The 19,741-nt window shown below is 41.1% G+C and overlaps 2 protein-coding genes across 7 annotated transcripts in view; one reads left to right on the plus strand and one right to left on the minus strand.

The window, feature by feature from the left end:
- Positions 1-9,151, minus strand: part of exosc8 (exosome component 8) — a 54,325-nt gene extending 45,174 nt beyond the window's left edge. For all 4 annotated transcript variants that reach the window (XM_072262890.1, XM_072262889.1, XM_072262887.1 and 1 more), the window contains exons 1-3: positions 9,120-9,151; positions 6,355-6,391; positions 6,081-6,144 (exon numbers count right to left, since the gene is read on the minus strand). In XM_072262890.1, the coding sequence (XP_072118991.1) occupies positions 6,081-6,144; positions 6,355-6,391; positions 9,120-9,136 (118 nt within the window). In that variant the 5' untranslated portion in view covers positions 9,137-9,151. The remainder of the gene's footprint in view (positions 1-6,080; positions 6,145-6,354; positions 6,392-9,119) is intronic.
- Positions 9,152-13,058: 3,907 nt separating this feature from the next.
- The window catches only part of alg5 (ALG5 dolichyl-phosphate beta-glucosyltransferase), a 48,753-nt gene continuing 42,070 nt past the window's right edge, over positions 13,059-19,741 (plus strand). For all 3 annotated transcript variants that reach the window (XM_072262886.1, XM_072262885.1, XM_072262884.1), the window contains exon 1: positions 13,059-13,276. In XM_072262886.1, the coding sequence (XP_072118987.1) occupies positions 13,217-13,276 (60 nt within the window). In that variant the 5' untranslated portion in view covers positions 13,059-13,216. The remainder of the gene's footprint in view (positions 13,277-19,741) is intronic.

Genomic DNA, 19,741 nt, shown 5'->3' on the forward strand with positions numbered 1-19,741 from the left:
CTTTTTCGAACCAAGTTTCCTATATCCCTTGAATACCATGGCTCTCTCAAACTTTTAACCTTTCCTTTCAACCTAACAGGAACATAAAGATCCTGTACCCTCAAAATTTCACCTTTAAATGACCTCCATTTCTCTATTACATCCTTCCCATAAAAGAAATTGTCTCAATTTACTCCTTCTAAATCCTTTCGCATCTCCTCAAAGTTAGCCTTTCTCCAATCAAAAATCTTAACCCTGGGTCCAGTCCTATCCTTCTCCATAGTTATATTGAAACTAATGGTATTGTGATCACTGGACCCGAAGTGCTCCCCAACACATATCTCCGTCACCTGCCCTATCTCATTCCCTAACAGGAGAACCAACACTGCCCCTTCTCTAGTTGGTACCTCTATGTATTGCTGCAAAAAACTATCTTGCACACATTTGACAAACTCCAAACCATCCAGCCCTTTTACAGAATGGGCTTCCCAGTCTATGTGTGAAAAATTAAAATCTCCCACAATCACAACCTTGTGCTTACTACAAATATTTGTTATCTCCTTACAAATTTGCTCCTCCAATTCTCAGTCCCCATTAGGTGGTCTATAATACACCCCTATATTAATTTAATGTAATTTAATGCCATCTTGAAGGAAGTCCAAAATACTTGCATTGTATTTTGTAATGGAATAACAAAATTTATTATGTCAAAAATAAATCAGTCAGTGGAGCTTTGTCTCAGGTAATGCAAGTATAATGTAATTGTGGTAATATAGTCTTGTGTATCACGGTAATATAAATCTAATTATAACAATTGTACACTTCATACTATTATATGTTCAAACACTGGGGTCTGTCAAAGTTTTAATAGAAGTTAAAATCACAATAGTAAATAAACTAAATAATATCTTTACTAAACTTTAAATTTGCCCGTTTCACTGCATGCGTTGCAACCTGTCTTTCTAAGCTTTTACATTCTAAGAAAATATTCTAATGAGAACAGTCAGGCATTACATCAATGAACAAAAGAGAGATTCATTTGGGGGGGGGATTCTAAAAACCTCGAAAAAAAAGAGTAGTTTTTATGGAGGGTTCTGAAAGCCCTTAATATTATTTGACTACTAGTGTTCAATTATTATGAGCAATTTAAATATGGAACAATTATACTTTCAATTTTATGTTCTTAAGGTAATTTAGCAAATGCATTATTGATAATCTTGCAAAAGTTCCAAATTTTTGAATAGCCCCTATTGTGAATAAGGTATCATTGTTCAGAAATGAAAGAAAATGAGAAACTAGGGAAACACTGAAGAGTAAGCTTGACCTCAATTTCTGTGAAAATACTGGAATCCATGATAGTAGTAAAAGCACTTAGTAGATCATAATATGATTAATCATACCAACAAGGTTTATTCAAGTGAAAGAATGCTTTACAATTTAGTATAACTTTTTCTTTGGAGTGTAACTGGAAATCTTCCCCAAGTTCTAGGGGGGTTCTGTTCCTGTGAATTGTAATGCAGGCAGTCTGTAAGCTAGAAGTGTGGCTGCAAATCAAGTTCTTAGACAACAGAAGATGAAAACAACCCAAAAGTAGCAAGCAAATGCACCACCCCCACAGACTTCCAAATACCCATTTGCATGTATGAGCTATACACAAGTCTGGCGTTCTTGGGAAGGGCCTGTTGTACCATAGATAATGGAGAAATCAATAAAGTAATCTGAAGGCATTTTTTTTTAAATAAATACCTACTCAAAAGGTTATTGCACGAATAAAGGATTATTTGGCTTGGGAATAATATACAGTTAAATGAGCAGAGCAATGGTTAGAGGATTGAATTAATATACAGTTCTGACCAGTACAAGAAAGATGTGAAGAGCAGAGGAAATTCTATAACCATGAGAAAAGATTGAATGATGGGGGTTACTTTCCATGGAACAGAAGATGCTGAATAGGGACTTAACTGAGGTGCATAATGAAGAACCTGGATAGAATAACTAACAAGATTCTATTTTCCTCAACAGAGGTGAAAAAAACTGCCATAGATTTAAAGAAACTGCAGAAAAATTAGAGGAAATTAGATGAGGAAACCCCTCCCCCAAAGCGGTAGAGTGTCTGAAAGGGTGGTAGAGGCAGTAATGCTCTTCAAATTTGAAGAGTGTCTGGAAAAATACTTCAAGAACTATGGCTTAATTGCCAGATGCTGAGATGAAGTAAAGTAGTTCTTTTTCATCCTGCACAGAGATAATAGATTGAATAGTCTCCTTCTCTATCTGGAGGACAGCAAAACACATGTCAGGCTGCTGTTTTATCAATTAGTATTAATCAACAAGCTACAAAACCTGGTCCTCTGTACTTCCCTCTGCAACTGAATTGGAAGACCACAATCACTATCAAACAAGAGAAAATCTGTTGATGCCGGAAATCCAAGCAACACACACAAAATGCTGGAGGAACTCAGCAGGCCAGGCAGCATCTATGGAAAAGAGTACAGTCGATGTTTCGAGCCAAGACCCTTCAGCAGAACTGGAGAAAAAAAGATGAGCAGTAGAGTGAAAAGTTAGGGGGAAGGAGAAACACAAGGTGATAGGTGAAACCAGGAGAGGGAGAAGTGAAGTAAAGAGCTGGGAAGTTGATTAGTGAAAGGGATACAGGGCTGGAGAAGGGGGAATCTGACAGGAGAGGACAGAAGGCCATGGAAGAAAGAAAGGGGGGAGGAGCACCAGAGGGATGCAACAGGCAGGCAAGGACATAAAGTGAGAGATGGAAAGGCAGTGGGGGGGGCGGGGAGGGGAGTCATTACCAGAAGTTTGAGAAATCGATGTTCATGCCATCAGGTTGGAGGCTACCCAGACGAAATACAAGGAATTGTTCCTCCAACCTGAGTGTGGCCTCATCACGACAGTGGATGGCCACTGGGAGATCCCACATTTTCTGGCGGATGGAGCGTAGATGCTCAGCTAAGCAGTCTCACATCTAATCAGACTACCTACATTTTCATCCAAATAATAAACATACCTTAGTAGCCACTTTAGAAGTTAAACTGTATACTTATTTGTTAATGCAAATATCTAATCGGCCAATCATGTGGCAGCAACTCCATGCATAAAAGCATGCAGACATGGAGAAGGAATGTGATCTAAGTGACTTTGACAGTGGAATGAGGCTGGGTGGTTTGAGCATCTCAGAAACTGCTCAGCTGGGATTTTCATACAGTCTCCACAGTTTACAGAGAATGTTGTGAAAAGCATTTAGTGAGCAGTGATCTGTGGATGCAAAAGCCTTATTAATAAGACTGATCAGAGGACAATAGCCAGACTGGTTCAAGCTGACAGGAAGGTGACAGCAACTTAAATAACCATGCATTGCAACAATGATGTGCAGAAGAGCATCTCTGAATGCACAATACTTTGAACCTTGAAGTGGATGGGCAACAGAGGCAGAAGACCACAACGGGTTCCACTCAAGTGGCCATTGAGCATATGTTACAAGCACTATTGGTCACAGGCCTCATCAGAAAAACATCAACTGTCTTCTGTGACCAAGATAATTTTGGATCGCATATAGCTTAATTAACTGGACCAGCCGGCCATGAGAAACCTCAAGGTACTGAAGTCCATATAGATAACTGTTCTACACTCATCATCCTTTTTGTCATTTCTTTAAAAAACTCAAATTCGTGAGGCAGGACTTCCCACACACACTTCATGCTTTCCCAAATGCAAATAAATCTTGTCCCTCAGAATCTTCTCCAATAATTTCCCTATCACTGACATAAGGATTTTGGCCTATAATTTCTTGGTTGGTCCCCATTAGGCTTCATAAAGGAACAACAATAGCTATTCTCCATTCTCCTAATATGTTGCCCATGGCTAAAGAGGATACAAAAATCTCTGTTAAGGCTCTAGAAATCTCCTTTGTTTCCCTCAGTATCTTGAGATATAGATCCCATCAGGCCCTGCAAACTGGACAATCTTATTGCTTTCTGTCCAAATCATCCAACACTACCTCCTTCTAAATATGTACGTGCCCTCAACATACCCCTTTCTAATCTCAAAATCATCCATGTCCTTCTCCTTGGTGAATACCCATGCAAGGTACTCATTTAGGACCTCACCCACTTCCCCAGCACACTTACACATATTCCCTGCCTGGTCCATGAGTAGATCTACTATTTCCCTCACTACCCTCTTGTTCCTAACATACATGTAAAATGCCATGGGATTCTCTTTTTAGATCCTTTTTTTGGGCTAAAAAGGACCACTCATGGGCCTCCTAATGTCTTGTTCAATTACTTCCTGATGCCATTACATTCCTCCAGGGCCTTGTCTGATTAAAGTTTTCTAAATCTTACCATATGTTTCCTTTTTCTTTTTGACTAAAATCTCATTATCTAAGGCTCCTGAATATTGCCATCCTTCTCTTTCATCCTAATAAACTGGCCTTTGAAAGGGTCCCAAATGTCAGAAGTGGACTTACCCTCAAGCAGCTGCCTTTCTTTATCACTACTTTCTCCAATTCCTGCCTAGTATGTACCCCAGTTTAGTACTGTCACCCAAAGCTTAGCCTTATCCTTCTCTGTAACTATCTTAAGACTTGTGGAATTATGGACGCTGTTCTCAAAATGCTCTCACTGAAACATCAATAAATTGGCTAGGTTCATTCCCCATTATAAGACCTAGTATGGTTCTACTTCTAATTGGACTATCGACACATTGTTTCAAGAAACCCTCCTGGATGTATGTACTCAACACATTTTGCCCCATCTAAGCCTTTGGCATTAAGAGAGTGCCAATCAATATTTGGAAGTTATATATTAAAAAAAACGCTCAATAAACAGTAATCATGTGCTAAAGTAAATAAAGCTATTTTTAATTTCCTTAGATCAAATTAATTTAAATCTGTGCATGTTAATAGCTTGAATATTTGTATATGTCAAAGACATATTGATGTAGTCATAAAGAAGCCAAGACAGTGGCTATACTTTATTAGGAGTTTGAAGCGATTCAGCATGTCAACAAATACACTCAAAAACTTCTATAGATGTACCGTGCAGAGCATTCTGACAGGCTGCATCACTGTCTGGTATGGAGGGGCTACTGCACAGGACCAAAAGAAGCTGCAGAAGGCCGTAAATCTAGTCAGCTCCATCTTGGGCACTAGCTTACAAAGTACCCAGGACATCTTTAGAAAGCAGTGTCTCAGAAAGGCAGCATCCATTATTAAAGACTTCCAGCACCCAGGGCATGCACTTTTCTCACTGTTACCATCAGGTAGGAGATACAGAAACCTGAAGGCACACAGTCAGCGATTCAGGAACAGCTTCTTCTCCACTGCCATCCAATTCCTAAATGGACTTTGAAGCTTTGGACCCTACCTCACTTTTTTAATATACAGTTTTGCACATTTTTTTAATAATCTATTCAATATACGTAATTGATTTACTTGTTTATTTATGTTTTATTTTATTTATTATTCTCTCTCTGATAAATTATGTATTGCATTGAGCTGCTGCTGCTAAGTTAACAAATTTCACGTCACATGCCAGTGATAATAAACCTGATTCTAATTTCCACCAACATTCAACTTCAGTATTATCTGCTTCAGCAGTGAGCTTCAGGTGGGCCACAGCTGTTGCTAAAGCCAATCTAGGAGTACAGCTGACCCTTTGCACTCAGGAGCTCTGTGCTAAACTGTACCTTGACAATTACTATGCTGGAAGAAGCTAATGAGTAGAGAGGCTGGGCTACACACTGGTCAGTGGAAGATACACTCAGTGGAATACACTGAACCTGAAATTTATGGGATTTTGTGATGTGAGACTTAGCCTCTACAATTAAACATGTTTCTACGAAAAGTCTCGAAGACCTGTCTAATGAGTCCAATAGTACAAGTTTTTTGATTCTTCCTAATGACTTCACTAGTAATTTGGTGCAATTTCATTTAATTATCCGGAAATTATCAGGATTATTTTCCCCAAGCTGTAGCATAGAACATTTTGCAAAAAAATTGTCTTTAAGAAATGAATATACAAAGTTCCTCCAGTTTACAATTTTATTTCAGTGAAATTTTGCAAATGAATCAAGTAAGTGAAAATTCTCACCTATATTGAGCGTTGTTGTTCTGAATTCACCCAATTCCCTTCCATCAGGTCGACAATTTTCTTTCTAACAAACATGCAATTTTTTTTAGTAAGTCTGTTTTCTATCAAAATTCATAGTATAAAAGCAGTATCTAGAAACCTTGTGGAACTAATCCACAGTTCTTAAGGGTATATTTATGTATTTTATCACGAATTGTACATGCAGCTATCAAAGAAGATATAAAATTTTCACAAGTTACTTGCTAGAGATTAAACAACGGGGTGGGTAACTTACCAGGAATTTTCTGTAGTATTCCAAGGGTTCTACCGTTCTAGTCAAAGGATAAAAAAAAAGTAAGCCACTTGTTGTGTCTAAGTATTAAATTAGATTCTACAATACTACAATGTTCATTAGTAACATTTTATACATTCACAGCTTCCTTAAGAAAAAGGAGCAGAATTAGGTCATTCAGTCTATCATGTCTGTTCATTATCTTTTACTATTAATTCATCATTTTAAACTTACTTGAGAACTTTACTCATTTGCTAACCAAAAGTCATGAAATAGCTTTAATATATATAGATTCTGTTTAAACATTCCTTTAGTGGGCAAATAAGTACTAAACAGACATTCATCCATTTCATTTAATGCACAATCTGTATCATGGTACCAGTAACAATCAGACAACATTACAAATCAGGGTGGCACTGTAGTATAGCAGGTAGCACAGCACCAGTGATCACGGACTGGGGTTCAATTCCTAACAGTCTGTAAGGAGTTTGTACATTCTCCCCGTCACTGTGTTAGTTTCCTGCAGGTGCTCCAGTTTCCTCCCATATTCCAGACAGAAGGGTTAGTAAGTTGTGGGCAAGCTACATTGCTGCCAAAAGCAAGCACTAACAGGCTGCCCCCAGCACATTCTCAGACTGTTGGTCATTGACGCAAACTATGCATATCACTGTATGTTTCGATGTACATGCAACAAACAAAACTAATCTTCAATAAAGCTAATCTTTTTGTATTGCAGATCAGGTGTCTGCTTTTCAGTTCAATCCCCCAACATGAGCTTAAGCTTTCAATCATCCATCTTCCGGACAACAAATACAATAACTCTCCCTCCATCATTCATTGTATACATCATAGTCTTTCCAAAGTGTATCTGCTCGCATTTATCAGCATTAAATTACATCTGCCATAGTCTACCTACCTTCCCCGCTGATCACTGTCAAGCCTAAGATGATCCTTCTCTTTAGTAACAACACAAATTTACAAGTCATTTGCAAACTTACTAATCAATCTCCAATATTCATACCTAAACTGCAATAAGTGCATACTATTGGTCATAACTTTCCAATTACACCCTCTGCCTCCTATTACCAAGTCAGCTTTGAATCCAATTTGCCAACCTGCCTGAATCCTATTGGACTCTAATGTTTGTACCAGTTTTAGTGTAAGATCTTAGCAAATTTAATATCGAAAACAGGTAGACTACAGAATACCTTCATCAGTTGGAAGATCTAAACAATTGGTCAGGCAGGCTCACTACTGAACAAACCCATAGAGACATCCAACAGGAAAACAGGATCTACAGCTCACTACTGCACTGACCAGCAACCAACCATTTATACTAATCCTACACTAAACTCAGTCTTTATTCTCTTTGTGTTCTCATGCTATCTCTGATTAATTCCTGCTATGAAAATAGGCACTTCAGTCCACTGAGTACACGTTAACCATTGAGCACAAATTTAAACCAATTCCATTTTATTCTCCCTGCATTATCATCATCTTGTTCAAATTCCTTCATTCACCCTCAGCTTAGGGTAATTTTTCAATGCCCAATTAACCAACCAAGCCACACATCTTTGGGATACATAAGGAAACTACAGCACCAGAGGAAACACACGTTGTCACAAGAACAATGTGCGAACTCAAGACAGTACAGGAGATAAAGTCTGAGCTTGTATTGCTGGACCCTGCAGGACAGCAGTTCCACTGTGCCATCCAAGCTACACTACTGTTCCAATACTTCTCACCAACAGAACTTCAGCAACAAGGATGGAACATATTGAAATAAATACAGATTTTTCCTCCCGCAGCGCTGCTATCTAATCAGAACAGTGAGTTTCATTTGTTTAACAAAAGAAAAAACTTCCAAGGCAAAAGTTTCATTCATTCTCCATGTGAAAAGCTGCCATTCTTGTTCCAGACTAAAACAACAGATTTCTTCAATAGTGGAGAAAGTTAGGACCTGCATCTATGGTTTGCTAAAATGAACATCACCACAAACCTGCTTAAACTACGAAGGAGGATGCAGGATTTTGACATTGATAATTCCCTTCCTTCCCAGAGTCCCTCCAGCAGATTGCCAGTTACTTTTAAACCATCAAGGTAGGCACAAGGTCAGTGACAGACCACCCTCTCAAACCAGGTTTAGCAATGAAAGTGTAAACTGATGAAAGCAAAGAGGTCAGACATCATCTATGCAGACCGAAAGAGTTAACATTTCAAATTGATGATCTCTTCGGTCAAAAAAAATTATCAAAGTACATATATGTTACCATATACAACCCTGAGATTCGTTTTCTTGCGGGCATACTCAGTAAATCCAAGAACCAAAAAAAAAATCAATGAAAGACCGCATCCAAAAGGGCGGACAAACAACCGAAGTGCAAAAGACAACAAACTTGTAAATACAAAAGGGAAAAAAGGAAATCGTAATAAATAAGCAATAAAAATCGAGAACATGGAGTCCTTGACCCGAACTATTAACTTATTTACTCCTTTCCACAGATGCCCCTAACCAGATTCCCAGCAACTGTACTCTTTGGGGCATTAGTTACACCGAGCCAGGACCCCTAGAACCCCACACAGACCCTTCGGGACCCCCGTCTCACTCTCCGCACAAACCCCTCAGGAAGCAATCCCCTAATCCCCACTCCCCGCACAAACCATCGGAACAACACCCCCTACTCCCCGCGCAGTACCATTCGGGACACCACACCACCAAAATCCCTGCAAAACCCCCCTCCCGTCCCAACAACAACCGAAGCACCCACTTGAATCCAGCCGCCATCTTGCGCTCACCACACGTGAGACCAACTCATCGCTCCACCCCGCGCTGCATATTCGACATATCACCGATCCCGAAAAACAGAAAACCCGCAGCCGACACTCACTAAATTCGAATAATTTCACATTAGGCCCCGCGATTAAGCTCAAATCTCCGCAGTGGTGTTCTTTATATTTTAATCTATTTTCTGTTGAATGTGCTGAGGAGCGATCACAAGCTAAAGCCGGGTGCAGAGGCCGAGGAAGAGGATCGGCCATGGCTCCGTGTCGTCCGAACATCGAGCTCAGTACAGGTCCTTCGGCCCACAAAGCGGTGCCGATCAGAATCAGGTTTATTATCACCGGCGTGTGACCTGAAATTTGTTTACCCAGCAGCAATACATAGAGGAAGAAAATAATAATAATTAAATAAGTAAATCAATTACAGTATACGTTTATTGAATAGGTTAAAAATCGTGCAAAACAAAAAATAATATGTATTTAAAAAGTGAGGTAGTGTTCACGGGTTCAATGTCCATTTAGGAATCAGATGGCAGAGGGGAAGAAGCTGTTCCTGAATCGCTGAGTGTGTGCCTTCAGGCTTCTGTATCTCCCACCTGATAGTAACAGTGAGAAAAGTGCATGCCCTGGGTGCTGGAGGTCCTTAATAATGGAAGCTGCCTTTCTGAGACACCGCTCCCTGAGGATGTCCTGGGTACTTTGTAGGTTAGTACCCAAGATAGAGCCGACTAAATGTATGACCCTCTTGCAGCTTCTTTTGGTCCTGTGCAGTAGCACCTCCATACCAGACAGTGATGCAGCCTGTCAGAATGCTCTCCACAGTACATCTATAGAAGTTTTTGAGTGTTTTTGTTGACATAACAAATCTCTTCAAACTCCTAATGAAGTATAGTCGCTGTCTTGCCTTTTTTATAACTGCATCAATATGTTGGGACCAGGTTAGATCCTCAGAGATCTTGACACCCAGGAACTTGAAACTACTCACTGTCTCCACTTCTGATCCCACTATGAGGATTAGTATGTGTTCCTCCGTCTTACCCTTCCTGAAGCTCTTTTGTCTTACTGATGTTGAGTGCCAGGTTGTTGCTGCGGCACCATTCCACTAGTTGGCAAATCTCACTCCTGTACGCCCACTCGTCACCACCTGAGATTCTACCAACAATGGTTGTATCATCAGTAAATTTATAATGGTATTTGAACTATGCCTAGGCACATAGTCATGGGTATAGAGAGAGTAGAGCAGTGGGCTAAGCACACACCCCTGAGGTGCGCCAGTGTTGATCGTCAGTGTTTCATGTTAATTGCCCCCTTTTGGGAGTCATGATTTAATGATTGCAAATAATGCTTAAGGTCCGAGGATGTGAAATTTCGCCTAGGCTACTATAACTAGGTGGTGTGTAGTACAGTGGTTAGTACTCATGCCCCCACCCCAGCTCCATCGATGCTGACCTTAATTCGGGTTTTTGTATAGTTGCACATCCTTCCTGAATCTCCCTGGGTGCTCTGGTTTCATCCCACAACACAAAAACGCTGTAATGGATGTGAATGGTTTTAAATAAATCAAAGGGGAATTGACCATGTGAGAAAGAATAAAATGCAGGGCTACAGGGAAAAGAGGGGAAATTGGACTGGGAGCTGGCACAGACATGATGTCCCCTGTCAGAACAAGTGTACAGCTGTCAGAAGTGTGCCAATATGTTTAAGCTTCACTTTTACTGGTACTTTCATATCAACGTTTTACTTTTGCCACATTACAAATATGCAAAACAACTTCATTTGTAAACTCTTTTCCATCTACTTTTAAGTGAACATACATTATCATTACAATTCTGCCTTGATATTTGAGAGAGAAATATTGACCAGGGCACCCAAGGAACACCTCTGATACACTTCCATAGCTTTTGAGGATACAGGGAGCTGGTTTTGTGTATTCTGTAATGTTTTAACAACTCCATATTGCTTTATTTGGCATCTCCGATAAAGAAATGAATACGTCTCTAAACTCCAAAGTGTTTGTAAATCTGATGGTTAGGACAGAACAGTGACACTTTTACAACTGCTCCAGTCCAAATTCTCCCACACTGCTATTCAAATTCCAAGAAAATAAATCGGTATCCCTCAGAATCCGACAGCAACTGTGGATTAGTCCCATTCAACTTTAAGTGATAATCTTCACTTTGATGCTGCTCTCTTCAAAAAGAGCAGCTTTCTGTTGTCCTTAATTTTTCCCTGGTGGCTGGTAAAATACAGTTCAACACTACTGGCCAAATGCAATGGGGACTTTGCAGATGTCAGGATAGCTGGCATCCATGAAATAATGGATTGGGCTTTGCAACACAGTATATCATGTATTTCCATTTCTCAAGAGGTGGGTGTAACAGCTTTTAGAATCAACTCACTGTGTTTGGCCTGGGAATGTTTGATTTGACAGTGTAGAGGAGTCTTATGGTGTACCTAAACCTGTATTTTGTCTGTCCGTTTGGGTAGTTGGCACGACAGTTTTATTTTCATTAAAATCAAAACTTCACCTTTTTTTGCAGTGGTGCTCTAGAGTAGCAGCAGACAATGTGGACGTGGACATCCAGGCACAAGCCTTTGGCCCACAACCTCAACCTAGTACCTTGACCAAAGGGAGTTAAATTTAGCATTTCCTTCACAAGGTAACACTGACAGTAAAACACTGTCACAGCTGTGTGTTTCGAGTATCAGCTCCTTCCCACAATATGCAACATATGACCCACAGTTTACATCTGGCCTATGCAATGGTTCTGGCGGGCCGCACTTCTGAACGACAATTACCTGCACAGTGCAGGCCCATCCTGCCAGAAGTAGAAACACCTGTCCCCAGAAATGGTTTAACAATTGCTTATCACAATTTTATTGACTACACAGCCTCTTAAATGCTTTGAGTTTCAAACTATCTCAGATTTGCTGGTAAACCAATTAAAACATGTAAAACTCTTTAAATTGTTTAATCACATTTAAGTAAACAATTAACTACAATTAAGATTAACTCAAAAAAATTAACATGAAACTTGACTTAGCATCATTGCTTTCCCTCGAAATGAGTTAAGTATCTGAAGCTAAGCTGGGTCTAACCTGAGTCTTAGGAAACTGCAGGAATATGGCATTCCCCTTAGACAACACCTTATAAACCCATTTCCTCTACCAGTTAGAGAAAAAAGGGCATTAACCACGGGAATACTACAGCCTAATAGTTGCCCTCCAAGCCACATGCCAGCAAGGTTTACAGCAAAAGTCAGTTCAACAATCTTTGGAAGGGTCGCCAGGGTTGGGCAAGTAAATCCTGGCTCAGCCCGCAAAACCCACATACCTTAGATAAATATTTTTAAAAATAGGATGCGACTGCTAATTGGCTACACTATTGAATACAGGAGGAAGGAAGCCTTTTTGCAATTGTATCCGATCTCGGTGGACACTGTACATTTTTAAAATAAGAAAGGATGTACTTGTTACAGAGGGAGTGCAGCAAAGTCAGACTGCAGGGTTTGTAGAACGCGCAGTGATTGAGCAAATTTATAACCATATAACAATTACAACATGGAAACAAATTTGTGCTGTAACCTCAGGAATTAAAAGAATAAAGAAATACTGTATGTCGAAATTTACAACCACGTTAAGGGGCTTTTCGGGCTGAATGCAGAGATTTGTTCCTGTCGACTGTGGAGCCTGGTTGGGGAAAGAGGTGGAAATTTCAGAACAAAGTGCTGAGCGGATTTAAATGCACAGGTATGAGCTGCAAGTGAGGATATTTGTGCATTGGGGCAGCATTGCTGCACGAAGGTCGATGCCTGGTTTCCATGGCTGCGGTGACATATAGCGAGCATTGGACGGTGCAAGCGCGGAAGCTCCCGTGCAGCAGGGGGCGATAGTCCTGTGCACCAAGGCTCTCTCCGCCCGGCCGCTCCTGTCACCTGGAGCTCCGGGCTCCGGACCCTTTCCGCTTCGCTGTTTCATTCTTATAGGCTGGCGCGGTTGCCACGACGCTGCTGTTGAATGTTCCGCGGGGGTGGAGAGCACCTGAGGCGTCCCGGGTCCGGTGGCTGCAGCCGGTCGACGGAGCATGGAGCTGGTCGAGGTGCTGCAGATCCTGCTGGCTCTCGCTCTTACAGCTCTGGCCCTGGTGAGTCTGGTCCGGGCCATTCATAACGATGGCCAGTCAACTTTTGCAAACTCTCTTCCACCGAGTTATTCTGCTGTGAGATTAGTCATCATGTTCTGGATGACCGCTTCCCTTGCATCGCTCCGTCAGTCAAGCTTAGTAGGCCTTTCCATATATCATCTATCCGACAGTTGGTCCATCCACTCCATGAGTCGTGTTTCTGCATAATTGCTCTAGTCTTTACAGTTAAAACTCTTGGGAAAATGCATGGAAAGTACACCGCTTAAAGCAGATTGAAACTCCTCGGTGACTTGTTTCAAACTGAAAGAACTAAGATAATGGCTTTCCTCTGGTACGGTTAAATCTGAACGGAAGCTGAGAAAAAATGTTGGATTTCACATCAATTTAATAGATTTTGTACACGCCATCGTCTCCTCTGCCATCCTATACTTATGCAAATTAGGCACTAAGTTTGAAACCATTATGTTCCATTTAGAAGTTTTATATCCAGCTTAACCATTGTTGGCAACCTCTTAGCTGAGCTGCTATGTATGTTCTCACATACTACATCAATATAGCCGCTAATTTTTTTTGTCCCAACTTCACTAGGCTTGCTAACTCTTATCCCACCTTAGTGTAGCCTTCAGTGACCATAATTCCTCAACTGAACTGTGCTACTAGACTCCATAAATTCAAGATCAGGAAACAGGATAGCTCAGTGAACTAGCAAAGATTTGATGGGCTGTGTGGATCCTATGTTATAGGGAAATCGTGATCCATAATTGCTCAAAGAGCAGAAAGAATATTTGAGAGCTGGAGGTCATGTCTCTAGAGTGGTAACAGTTCACAAGCTTCCTGCATGCCCTCTCTAGTTCCTCTTGCCCCATCTGTGGAATGGTCTGTGGCTCCTACAATGGCCTCATCAACACTTCAGAACCCACAACACCAGGGTGTAAGCAAGCCATCCTCCAGACTGATATACCACTATGACCAATATCTCCACAATTCCCACCTTCATTTCCATTAGTAATCTAAAACTGGATAATTATCCATATTTAATACAGCTAGCCTTTCTAGCACCTCCTGGTTGTCAGTTTCCTGCCCATTCAGTTTCTCAACTACGTGCTCCTTTGTTGTATGACTTCACCGATATCATCTTCCTTAAAGGGTGATACAGAGTATTCGTTTAGTGCCGCCTTGGTCAAGCCCTCTACCTCCAGGAGTAGATCTTGCTCTTGATCCCTGATTGGCCCTACCTCTTGCCACTCAATCTGTGTTCAGGTAGATAGAAGGTGTTTGTATTCTCTTTATACTTCCTCCAGTTTTTTTTTTAAACTTCCCCTCTGAACTTTATAGTTTGCCTGGTTTTTATTTGTGTTGTCCGTCTTTTGTTTTACTTTTTCTCATTGATCATCCCAGGATCTGGGGCTTTAATTGTCATACTTCTGTCCCTTATAGATTGTACCCGAATTATTTTACCCAGGCCAGATCTCTTTTTATCCTATAGAAAGTGCCCCTTTTCCAGTTGACTATTTTTTATCATAGGATAGCCAATATCCTTTCATTGTACCAATTCTAAACCAATAATATGATGATCACTGTTCCTCTGTACCTCCCTCTGCAACTGGATCTTTGACTTCCTCACAGGGGATCACAGTCTGTACAGATTGGAAATAACATTTCCTCATTGACAATCAACACTGGTGCCCTTCAAGGATGCCCTTCCACTGCTGTACTCTCTCTACACCCATGACTGTGTGGCTAGGCACAGCTCAAACGCCTTCTATAAATTTGCCACCCATGCCACTATTCGCAGAATTTCAGATGGTGATGAGGTGGCATACAGAAGCAAGATAGAGCAGCTGGTTGAATGGTGTCGCAGCAGCAACCTTGCACCAAATGTCAGTAAAACCGAGGAACCGATTGCGGGCTTCGGGAAGAGCAAGTCAAAGGAAAACACACCAATCCTCATTGAGGGGATCGGAAGCGGAAAGAGTGAGCAGTTTCAAGTTCCTGGGTGTCAACATCACTGAGGATCTATCCTGAGCCCAACATATAAAGAAGGCATGGCAGCAGTATGTTTCCTTAAGAGTTTTGAGGAGAATTGGCATGTAGCCAAAGAGGCTCGTAAATTTAAGATGTACTGTGGAGACCATTCTAACTGGCTGGATCAACCTCTGGTACGGAGGTGCCACTGCACAGGATCGGAAAAAGCAGCAGAAAGTCGTGAACTCAGCCTGCTCCATCATGGGCATGAGCCTCCCCAGCATCCAGGACACCTTCAAAAGGCGATACCTCAAGAAGGTGGCATCCATCATTAAGGACCCTCACCACCCAGGACATGCTCTCTTCTGATTGCTGCCATCAGGGAGGAGGTACAGGAGCCGCAAGAGAGACACTTAACGTTTCAGGAGCCATTTCTTCCCCTTTGCCATCAGATTTCTGATTGGACAATGAACCCATGAACACTTCCTGTGTTTCCTCCCCTCTCTTTTTGCACTAATTTAAAAGTACTTATCGTAATTTCTGTATTTTTTTATGATCTATTTCAATGTACTGTTGCCACAAAACTATAAACTTCATGACATTTGCCAATGATATTAAACTTGATTCTGATTCTGCCCTACAAATAGTTTAGACCCACTCCCAACATAGTGTTAGAGAATCACCCTGAGGGGAACACAGGTCACAAAATCCCAGATACCCTTCTTTCTGCACCATCACTTCATCCACTCAGTCTTGTTTTTGTATTTGCCAGCATGCAGTGTTGAGAATAATCCAGAGATGACTAACTCTGAGAGCAGAGGTTCTGCTCTCTAAGCTCTTGTGTTTCTATCTATATAACTGATACCAAAGTTTAGTTTTAACTTCTCCCTTGCACTCTCCTTCCCCACACTTGGAGAATACGCAGCACCCTATGTGTTAACCTCTACCCTATCAGGAAAGTTGCACATCATGTGGAATTGATATTAATGGCTGATGATATATCTGTCTGCCACTCTTAATATGGAATCTTTTATGACCATAACATATATTTCACCTCCCTCAGCACCCCCATTCCTTTAATACCTGGTGTCAAGTCCTGGACTTAATTCCTTCAAAGTAGCGTTACTTCCACCAGTCTGTAATGCTGAGGACCAAAGTTACACACATATTAAAGACTCCTGCTCTTTCTGCCCTTTTTTTGTAGCTATCCCTTCTGTGGCCATCTCTTGAAACATACAATCCATAAGACACTCATTCTCCCCGTGCCCTATAGTGACTGCAACTTCAAAAATCCTAATGTTGAGCTTAGTCATTTGAGGTATTTCCTACACACGTAATCTCATCAGTCACTTGAAACATCCACACAGCATAGGGATAACAGGCAAAAGGTGTCAGCTCTCCATTCAAGCATGTGAGAAATGTTACTGTGCCTTCCAATTCCTTTGTTAAATATGTTAATTATTTAATACTCTGATTTTATAGTCCCTTTATTTAATCTTACCTATAACTCAATCACAATTAAGTAATTATTTTATTAATCTGACCCTAAATTTAAAAATGAATACTAAGCACCACGCTTACCTTGGCTTCACCAAACTTTTCACATTCAGTGGAAAGCTGCACTCTATGTATTAACCAAATCCGCAGAGGTATTACTAGGTGTGCCAAGTTTTAAATCGGACATCTCAAATTGCCAACGGCTAATTACAGCTTACGACCTAATGACAGATAATTTATCACTAACTAAACTCCAAATGTAAAACAATAAAAGTTAAGAAATTCAAACAGCAAAGACTTGAAGTTTAAAATAAACGAGCCTCTTATGAATTGCTCTGCTCATCATATTCCCATTCTACACTATGTAATGAATACGGTCCAGTCATTACGAGTAAAGTCCGTCCAACCATTGAGCACATCTACATGAAATGCTGTCGCTTGTAAGCAGCATCCATCGTCAGGGACCCTTTGCCACCCCGCACATGCTCTCTTGCTGCTGCCATCAGGACGAAGGTAGAGGAGCCTTCTGACTCGCAGCACCAGCATCGCTTCTCGGCCTTTTGGCTAAGATCAAGTGTAGCTTTAGGAACAGTTACTGCCCCTCAACCATCAGGCTGTTGAACAAAGTGGATAACTTCACATAATTTTACTTGTCCCATCATTGAAATGTTTTCAGAACCCATGGACTCACTTTCAAGGACTTTTCATCTCATGCTATTGACATTTATTGCTTATTTATTTATATTATTGTATTATTGTTTCTTTTTGTATTTCTCCATTTGTCTTCAGAATCACAATTAGGTTTAATATCACCAGCATAGGTTGAGAAATTTGTTAACGCAGTGGCGGTACAATGCAATTCCTGATAAATATAGAAAGAGAAAAGAAAATTAAATAAAATAGATTGCAGTTTTATATATATACATAATTAATAATGGTAGTGGAAAAACAGAAATAATATTAAAAATATAAGTGAAATAGTGTTCGTGGATTCAATGTCCATTTAGAAATCAGAAGGCAGAGAGGAAGAAGCTGTTGCTGAATCACTAAGTGTGTGCCTTCAGGCTTCAGTATCTCATACCTGATGGTAACAATGAGAAGAGGGCATGTCCTGGGTGGTGGGGATCCTTGATGAAGGGTGCTGCCTTTCTGAGGCACTGCTCCTCGAACATGTCTTGGGTACTACGGAGGCTAGTACCCATGATGGAGCTGACAAATTTTACAACTTCCTGCAGCTTCTTTTGATCCTGTGCAGTCGCCCTCCCATACCAGGCAGTGATGCAACTTGTCAGAATGCTCTCCATGATACATCTGTAAAAGGTTTTGAGTGTTTTAGGTGGCAGACCAAATCTCCTCAAACTCCCAATGAAATATACCCTCTGTGTTGCCTTCTTTATAGCTGCATTGATATGTTGAGACCAGGTTAGATCCTCAGAGATATTGACACCCAGGAACTTGAAGTTTCTTACTCTCTCCACTTCTGATCCCTCTGAGGATTCAGTTGTGTTCCCTTGTCCTACCCTTTCTGAAGTCCACAATCATCTCTGGTCTTACTGATATTGAGTGCAAGTTTGTTGTTGCGACACGACTCAACTAGCTGGTATATCTCTCTCCTGTACACCCTCTCGTCTCCATTGGAGATTCTGCCAACAATAGTATCATCAGCAAATTTATAGATGGCATTTGAGCTATGCCTAGCCACACAGTCATGGGTATAGAGAGAGTAGACCAGTGGGCTAAGCGCACCTTCCTGAGGTGTGCCAGTGTTGATCATCAGTGAGGAGGAGATGTTACTACCAATCTGCATAGATTGTGGTCTTCTGGTTAGGAAGTCAAGGAGCTAATTGCAGAATGAGGTACATAGGCCTAGGTTTTGTAGCTTTTCAATCAGGACTGTAGGAATAATGATGTTAAATGCAGATCTATAGTCAATGAATAGCATCCTGACATAGCTGTTTTTATTGTCCAGGTGATCTAAGGCCGCATGAAGAGTCACTGAGATTGCGTTTGCCGTAGACCTGTTGTGGCGATTAGCATATTGCAATGGGTCCAGGTCCTTGCTGAGGCAGGAGTTGATTCTAGCCATTACCAACCTCTCAACGCATTTCATCGCTGTAGATGTGAGTGCTACTGGATGATATTCATTAAGGCCAATCACACTACTCTTCTTGGGCACTGGTATAATTGTTGCCCTTTTGAAGCAGGTGGGAACTTCTGACCGTAGCAGTGAGAGATTGAAACCACCTTTCAAGACACCTGCCAGTTGGTTGGCACATGCTTTCAGAGCCTTACCAGGTGCTCCATCGGGGTCTGCTGCCTTGGGAAGGTTCACCCTCCTGAAAGAAGGCCTGACATCAGCCTCTGAGACAGAATTCACAGGGTCACCGGGTGCTCAGGGATCCTCATAGCTGTCGTTCTACAGGTTTCCCCCGCCATCCGACGGTAGAGCATTCCTATGAAACGGTTCATAAGCAGCCGGAATGTCGTAAAGTGAATTACCATTTATTTATATGGGGAAAATTTGTGAGCATTCGCAGACCCAAAAAATAACCTACCAAATCATGCCAAATAACACATAAAACCTAAAATAACAGTAACATATAGTAAAAGCAGGAATGATATAATAAATACACAGCCTATATAAAGTAGAAATACTTTTCTGCAATCATTGCCGCACTGTTCTCTCTGGCGAAAATCTCACGTAAGCGTTCTCGGCAGAAACACTCTTTCCAGTAACCTTTAAGCTGTGAAGCTGCCAAATCATACCAAATAACACATAAAAATACACAGACTATATAAAGTAGAAATAATGTATGTACAGTGTGGTATCACTTACCGGAATCGGGAAGACAGCGCCGAGCACATTGATGATGGTGTGTTAGGCTGAGTCGTCGGAGGTTGGGGTGGTGCAGTGGTCCCCAACCTCCAGGCTGCGGATCGATACCGATCCACAAAGAATGCAGAGGTGCAGTGGTAGCCGTGATGTGCCCAGCACATCTTTAA

Source organism: Mobula birostris, chromosome 7 (assembly GCF_030028105.1).
Source record: "Mobula birostris isolate sMobBir1 chromosome 7, sMobBir1.hap1, whole genome shotgun sequence".
NCBI classification, from domain to species: Eukaryota; Metazoa; Chordata; class Chondrichthyes; order Myliobatiformes; family Myliobatidae; genus Mobula; species Mobula birostris.